The sequence below is a fragment of the Propithecus coquereli genome, unplaced genomic scaffold (assembly GCF_000956105.1).
Source record: "Propithecus coquereli isolate 6110/MARCELLA unplaced genomic scaffold, Pcoq_1.0 Scaffold228, whole genome shotgun sequence".
Classification (NCBI taxonomy): domain Eukaryota; kingdom Metazoa; phylum Chordata; class Mammalia; order Primates; family Indriidae; genus Propithecus; species Propithecus coquereli.
This window is the reverse complement of record NW_012147819.1, coordinates 3414722-3423328: the sequence shown is the minus strand read 5'-3', so window position 1 is coordinate 3423328 and position 8607 is coordinate 3414722. Positions and strand designations below refer to the sequence as shown.

The following is an 8607-nucleotide window of genomic DNA, read 5'->3' as shown; positions in this document are numbered from 1 at the left end:
CCAATGGCTATCTTTCTATAGACTAAAAATGAAATGAATTGCTTAGAAAAAAATTGAGATACTTATAGCAATACACATTTATTAAAAGCTGAAGAAAAATATGTTGAGAGAGATATTAAATACTTGCCAAAAGGAAAACTTTAGTTGACTGTACGTGAAATCCCATGAATACATCCACATAGTAGGACCAAAAAACTAACTTGCTTTGTTCCTAAAAAGTCAATAGTGGTCTCATCTAAAAATGGTCACAGACTTCCGACAGTTATTCATTTTTTTTTATCATTTCAAACATTATTTACTATTTTCCCTTCTAGACAATAAGTTCTTAGTCAACATTTATTATTTTGTCCCCTCTAGACAATAAGGGTCTATGGTATCTCACTGGGGTGATCTAGGAGTGGATTTCAGGGAGTTTGCAAACCTCTGGAAGTATATATGTCTTGTGGCATAAGGGCATATGCACACTTTTAGAGGGATGATGGTCTGTATCTTTTATTTTTTATTCAGTTCTCTAAGTGATATGTGAGTCAAGAAAAGTGAAGACCCATTGGCTGGTTATAGCAGTTTACAAAGTAAAATATGAAGATGATTCACTTGGGTAGGTGAAAGAAAATACCAGAATTTCTAGTTATATTCATGCTTATTTAGAAAAGAAAATAAGCTGTACTAATATGTAATGTATCGATTGAGAGCAGCATATCTCAGTATACGGAGTTGGTGTGCTAAAATATTTTACTAATAGTGTGAAGTAATCCAAAAGGTTGGAGAACACGGCTCCCGATCAGTCAATGTCAAGTTCTCAGATTTTTCAGGGCATCTTTAATTTACATGCGGAAGGAGGCGAAGGAACAGTAAATTCTCAAATGCTAATATATTTTCATTCAGTTCAATTCTATAAGGTACAATTTATTCAGGGATGAAGGCCACTCATTGTGATCAAACAGTGCCCCAGCATCACTGGGCCTCCCTATTTCTAAAGGCACAAATTCCGTGACGACTGTCACCATAACTTTCCAAAGAGCTTCAGTTTTTCTGCTCTTATTCCGGATGTACAATACTTAACACAACGGACTATCCAACTTCTATAATAGCATTTTTCTTTTGCTTTGTTTTGTTTTAGCTTTCTCTGAAACTGCCTTATAGTTCTTTCCTCAATACAGATGGGTTTGGCAGCATTTCAAACAAATATCTGAGCAGATACTTTAAGATTTGGGCATTATGCAAAGTCATTTTCTGCCAAGCAATTTTCTTCACACTCTGGAAGGCTCATTTGTGATTTAATTTTCTCACATTACATACTTGAAAAAATTTAAAAACTTAATAGGCAGCCACGATCTTATCTCAAATCTTTCACCAGAATATGTGAAATTAAGTCCTATGCCATTTAAATTTTGTCCTGATTTCTACTCAAATGTTTAAATCTAAGATATTAACATTTTCATGAAACTAATGATTTATTATGATGGAAACAAATCTGCACTGATGGTAAAAGATGTGTGGTTTTCAGAATATCACATTTTTTTTTGTTTGTTTCTCTTTGCATTGATAAAGCTTTTGCTATTTTGTGTTTTTTTTGGCAGACCCTGAATATGGGAAGAAATGGGCATAAATAAGAAGGTAAGGAGATAGTTTTGCATGAAAAAATGTGTGTATTATGTGGGTTGGTCAAAACAGGTGCAGGTGTGGCTAAGTTAAGAGCAAAGCTGCTTCAAGAGAAATGTAAGTGGTAATAAAATGTACGATGTTTGAAGTGGCTTAAAATAAGAATACCAAATGAATACACTCCATCAGTATAATAAAAGACATATTTTTAAGTGAGCAATAATTCGTAAAAAGCCCAGAAGCCTACATGCTGAAAGCAGAAGAAAACTGAACTCAACAAGGACTACAAAGAACTAATAGTGTCCGTTACTACAAGCTCATGGCTTTCCCAACTAGAGCGATTGTTCCCCTTCTTGCTAAAGGACAGAAAGATTTCCCAAGTCTTGAAAAGTATCCCACCAAAGACTGCACACTATAACACTATAAATTTTGTTTGAAAATGACATTTTTGTGTTCTCTGCTTAACAAGTCAAGCTGTCCCTGCTTTTAGCCTGTGTTTCAACACGAGAATTGCACTTCCCTATCCTCCCTGCATCACTGAGTTTCTGTTTTGGAGGAGGTAAGTCCCTCCTTGCGGGAACTGTGAGGCCTGTGGCACAGCCCCTTCTAATGACTGCCCTCCCACCTCTCACACATGTCACGTCCCCATCCCTGCTCCCTTCAAGCCGGCCTTCATTTAACTGTCCCAGTATCCCTATTTAAAGTGTGAAATACCATCAAAATGGACAATTAGGTGAAAAATTCTATGTTTTACTGTTCAGTGAAGGGTAGTGATCTATTGATCTACATTAATATGTATCTAATAGATTCTTCTTCACTTATTAATAATGATTTATGCAGGTCAAACCCATGCGCTTAAAACTACTGCAATAATTCATTAACCCATTCTGTTTGGGACTATTAACACTTGCTATAACAGGGCCTTGAATACGGCCTTAAAGCATTATATAGCCCTAGACTTCATTGGGGCTTTGCATGCAAACTCCATTTGGGCAGTTTCCCAGCTGGGTCATCTCAGGGGACTCATGTCTATTCCTCAGGCACTGTTTGGAGTAGACACTCCTGTTCATTCATTTCTTTAATTTGCTAGGTCCGTCATAGAACACCCTGTTCTATCCTATGCCTTCTCCTAATCTAATATAGGACGGGCCTGGGCAGGGTCTGCCTTAGTGTGACTGGCAATGTCAAGGAGAAGCAATTTGAAGAAAGATTAGTTAAAATGCTGAAGCAACTTTTCTTTCCTCCCTACCAAAGGATCTGAAGGACTAATGTCCTTGAGAGTGATATGAAAGTCCAGTGCCAAACATCCAAGCTTTATATTCATATTTTCAGCAAAATACCCAGGATATAATGTTAATTTTCCCCTTGAGACATAGGCAGATATTCATTTAGTAATTTCTGTAAGTAAATATCCATTCTACCCATCCTTATCCATGCTGTTTCTGACACTGCCCTTCAAAAACACACATCCGATCATACCATTCTCTTCCTTTAAGATTTGATGTCTCCCTTTTGTAGTAGCTTTAAAACTATAGGAGTGGGAGATAGAAACCAAAGAGTCGGCTTTATTTCTCTTTTGCTTTCTCTTTTCTTTTTTTCTTTTGTAAGACTTACTTTGAACAAATTAAACAGACTACTACTAATTATTATTAATTGCATACCTTTACATGACAAACAGCCCCCTTCATGATTTTTGTCCAGGTGGTCTTTCCGTACTTACTCTCTTCCCTTCCAACTCATCCCAGGCAACTGGCTGTCCAGAATATACCATTTCCCTCCAAAACCCCATTTCTTTGTGTGTGCTAGATCACTTGCCTGGACCATGTCCTTCCCAATCTCTGCCAAGTGAACTGTAAGTCCCCAAGAACTGAGGCCCCTACTTTGTGATCCCACAGAATTTTGTAATTGTTTGTCATATATTTGTCTTTCATTTTCTTTCTTGATAGAATGGTCCATATAATATCTCTAAATTTCAAAAATACAGCACTACCCTGGCACATAGTAGGCATTCAATAAACTCTTGATGAATGAATACATGAAAATAAATAAATGAATCTATTAGTATTTTTTAATTGTTTTCTTAATTCCTAAACTTGGCATTTTTTTTTACAAAGTCTAGATGGATATAGAAAGATAAAGTAAAATGGGAAGAAACATTTTAACTCTATATTTCTCTTTGCTTCCTAATGCAAAGCATCTGTAGAAAACTTCAATACAACTCTATGCTTGCTTGAGAAATATATATGAGGAGTAATATTTTGTGTACTTGACACAAAATAACAGGACAAGAAGTCACGAATGGAAACTACAACCCAAGCAGAAGGAACAGCTCCTGGAGTTCTCAGGAGAAACAGGCTGATAGGGAAGCAGTCTTGGGACCCAACCTTATTTTTTTAGAATAGGTAACTGGCAACATGGTTCAGTATCGTTCATCTCCTACTCAGTTACAGACCCTGTTGGTGCATTCTTTTCTCTATCCTCAATTCCACTCTAACCTTGGAGCTCTGATTTTTGTCTCTTACTTCTTTTGAGAATTTACCCTTCATGGTCTGTGCCCTGGCTACTTGGTCTGAAAAACGTCTCCATGATCTCTACCCTAAACCAGATAAAATAGAGAAAAAAGAGACTCTTAAAATTTTTTAGCATCCAAATCCAAATTGTGACTTTTGAATGCATTCTCTCATGGGAATGTACCTTCTTTTTGTTTAAAGTCCACAGATTATTCCATCATTAAGCTGCCTGTGTAGGCTGATCTGGGGAACCTATCTCAGATGATTTAATTTCTCTGGGAAAATACATTTTTGGTAACTTTTTAGTTAGATAAAATGCCAAATGTATAGAAAAGTTGCAGGAAAGCACAAGGAACTCTGCTCAGCTTTTTACTGTGATTATGTCCAGTTCCCCCATTTGTTGTGTATGTGTGCAGGTTTGTGTATACTAATACATCACACGCATATGGAAAGTACTTTTTGAATTCTAATTAAGTTATAAACTTTTAGGTAACAAATTATTACCAAATTGAGGTCTGCTTAAATATTGATGAAGATCATATTCTATTTTATGCTTTTTAATTTTCTTTAATTTCTATCATTTTCCTATAATAAGGGTTTAGTTCCAGGAAGAAAAATGTATTTACATCTTTATTTTCCTTGTAAATACTTATTTAACTTCATAAAATTATAAGACTGTAACCCTATTTTCCCAAGGCTTATGGTACTCTCCAATAGTAGGGTGGGTGTTGAATGAGACACATTCAGTTCTATTCTTCACTAGGGTAACACTTAGTAAATAGTAATCATCGTAGCATCTATAGTGGTACCCTTGGTTACTGGAGGTCAATCAGCAATGACTTTTTATTCCTGACATCACCATGGGCTTAGCCTGAGGACTAATGGAGATAGTTAAAGAACTTTTAAGCTGAGTTACTTCTCAGAACCCCAAATAAGAGTTCAGCATATCTGTGGCTCTGCTAATACTGATTTTAAAACTATAAAGTTCATCTTTTTCTTGTTTTAAAGTTGAACTCTTTTTCAAATCAAATCCTTGTCCCAAACAAAACTCTGTAGACTTTTTAGTTTAATAGAGAATTTAGACTGACATCATTTTTTAAAAAAAATTCAAGCTCCAGAAAAATGTTTAGAAATTGCCATAATGAAATCACTACATCATTTTCTTCATCAATACTAACAATCTCTTTTAAAAATGGCATTGAAATATTTTAGCTAGAATTAAAATCTTCATGTACATATACTTAATGAGACAAAAACTTGATTCTTAGTACATACACATACACCAAAATGTTCAATACAGATACTTTAAAAAATGAGCTATCAATAAAAAGAACAAGTTTTACTTTTTACTTTTGAACTTAGATTTTTTTCTTGCAACTTTATATGGCCCAGCATGGCAATGAAAACTGTCTGCTGAAGTAGGTCCAAATTACTCCAAGTGTGTGTGTATATGTGCACGTGTGCAAATGTCTCACTACTGTACTTTATGGGTCCTCTGGGAGCTTACTTTACTCCCATGGTGCTTATGGCCAAATTAAATCGAATGATATTATTGCATTTTAATACAGGTTATAAACCTCTTTTATCCTGAATATTTTGCTATTATGATACTAAAATGCTAATATGAATTAAAATAGCCTTTACCATATATAGAATAAAAAACAATGTCAAACAAAAAGAAATATTTATTGTTATGACACATAGTGTTATGGAGAATATTTTGAACTTCAAGAACTAAAAATAATCTTTGATATTTACAGAAGAACTATTTTATATTCATATTGCATCTAACCCCTAATTGCTTCTTTTCTAAAAAGGAAGAAAGTGCAACAGAGAGAAAAAATCTCAGCCTGTTTTCCTATATAAGCTAAACAGTTAAATGAAAAAATGTAATAAAATGCAGAGTTGAAAGGTTGAAAGAATTTATGATATCAAAGAATGTAATTTCTATTCAAAAGCTTTTTTAAGGCAACACTATCACAAACACACTTTAATAACTGTGGCATTCCACCAGGGCACAAGATTGCAGGTGACTCCATCACTCTGTACAGTTGACTACAATTATCTGATATATGTACAATGTGCTGAATTTTGAGTACGGGTTGTAAATGATGGTTATATAACAGAAATATCCCCCAAAATGTTACCTTTTGAGGTTTCTTAAAAAAAAAAAAACTGAAGAGTATTGACGAGTATTTAAGCAGAAGAGTATTGAATTGAATACACTTTTGTCATGTTAAATGGGAGAACCAGTAGATTGTGACTTAGCTCCTGAAATTTTAATACTGCTCTTTAGCCATCTGCAGTCCTAAAGTGCTTCCAGAGGTTCTACACATCCTTGAAGGAGTCAAACCCCAAAGACTAATGAACAGGTATACAGTCTGCTAATCTATTCCTGATGCTTTGCCTAAAAAATTGGCATTGCCATCTTCAACATCTCTTTTTTGGAACCATGGTTTTGAATTTGTTCCTTGTTGATAAGCATCTAGAAAATGACAGATTCCAGGAATTTCACTGGGGAAGTTTGGTGGAAGTTCTTCCCTTGATCGAGGGGTAAACACAAAACCAGGACAGTCTTTGAGTAATCTGAAAAGATTAAAATAAAAATATTTAAATTTAACACTGGCATAAATGTCCACTGAAGAAAAGAAGACAACATAAATACATGAATATTACTGAGAATATTAATAAACCAGCCATTTTAGGTGTTATTGACAAAAGCAGTCTAGTGACATTAACAGACATCTTCACAGAAGTACAATGAGGAGTAAATTCACAATAACAAGAAAATTCTATTAACTAATGTATTGCACTCCTGTTGGAAAAAGTAAATAATTATAAAATATCTTTGCAAAGACATAATCTATATAACAGTGCAATTCACAATAGTGAAAAAAAAACCAAAATAATCCAAAGGTCTAATAATAGCAAAAAATCCACACATAACTATAATGGTATTGAATAAGGCTTCTTGAGTTGAAAGAGATAAGACATTGTCCGTTTATCAATTCATTAATTGTGTAAATATTATTGAGAAGTAATCATGGGCAAGAAATTGTGAAAGAAAAGTAAAATGATAAAAGTGATGTGAGAACAATATTTGAATCTTCCAAAAGAATTTTTATGAATTCTAGATTAGTAGGACTCAAATGATATTTAATTGTAAACACCAGCACTCTACTTACTGATTGTTATTAGCATCATTTTTTCTTCTTAAATTTACCTGTTCTACCAAATTTTATTATTTATTATTTACTACTTGCTCATTATGCTAAACATATTTTAATTTCTAATTTTACTGATTAAGTTACTGGCACCTCTTCCCATTTGCTTTCCTAGCTTTCTCCCAAATGCAAACTTAATAAACATTCTCTCTAAACTACTACATTCTCTCTACTACTCAGGCCATGGATGAAAAATGTTGAATAGTCATGGGCTCTTAACCAACTTCTACAGAAAATCATTTATCATATCTGCTCAGTCAGACCAGGGCCTTCTACTTACCAGTCTGTGATGTCATGTCTAAATGACATAGAATGATGTTGCAGAATTAGATTTTGGTACTGTGACAATTTCTATGGGCTGAAGAAACCAATTGAATAGAAATCTATGTCTCAAGAATCTCGTACCTCGAGTAGAATACAACATGGTATTCTATTAACTAATTTTTACTGGTATATCAATGAATGTGTAATGTGCAAAATATTAAAACTAATGAAAATCCTAAGCTTTTTAAAGAAACTTAACAAACACAATTAGAATGTTATGGAGTTAGAAATGTTCATAAAATCATCTTTTATAAAATCATAATTTACAAGAAAGACAGCTTAGAAAAATAAAACCATTTAGATGAAAGCTCAATGACCATAACACCAAGAAAGGCAGCAAGATTCTAGATGTCCTCATATGGTGCACATTTTCTCTATTCCCTCTTGATCAGACACCATTTCCCCCAAATTACTACATCAAATCTCCTGTTTTCAGTTATGTCTCCTATATTCCTTTATTCACTTTGTTCTTTCTTCTTATAAAATTCAAGTCCTGGTTCTCCAGCACTATGTTCTCAGACATCTACAAATAAGAGTTTCTAGGTCTATTTGCCACCCTCCACTGGGCAGCATTCATGTATACTCTCCACCTGCCATTTTTGTTTTTATTGATCCCTGAATCATCACATAAGCCTCTATCATTAATCCAATGCCTTGAAACATTAGCAATATATAATGTAGTGTTTACTTGTTTTCCTTACTTCAAAAAAAAGCAAACAGAAATACAGAATACTGTCCCCTGAAATAAAAGTAAAACATCTTACAACATTTAAAAGAAAAGAATGCATAATTGTCATTACAATCCTACATTCTAAATCACCGATTAGAATTCGGAAGTGGAAATTTGAAGGTAAGGATTTATTTTTGGTGCGGGTATGTATTCTGTGTCCTAAATTTACATAGGTTTCATAAATATATTGAGGAAGCCACATTTAATGTTAAACATT

At 34.0% G+C, this 8607-nt stretch overlaps 1 protein-coding gene across 2 annotated transcripts in view; it reads right to left on the bottom strand.

Annotated features, from left to right (window-relative positions):
* Positions 1-6311: 6311 nt before the first annotated feature.
* GUCY1A3 (guanylate cyclase 1, soluble, alpha 3) overlaps positions 6312-8607 on the bottom strand; it is a 68502-nt gene continuing 66206 nt past the window's right edge. For both annotated transcript variants that reach the window (XM_012645229.1, XM_012645230.1), the window contains one exon: positions 6312-6698. In XM_012645229.1, coding sequence (XP_012500683.1) covers positions 6497-6698 — 202 coding nt within the window. In that variant the 3' untranslated portion in view covers positions 6312-6496. The remainder of the gene's footprint in view (positions 6699-8607) is intronic.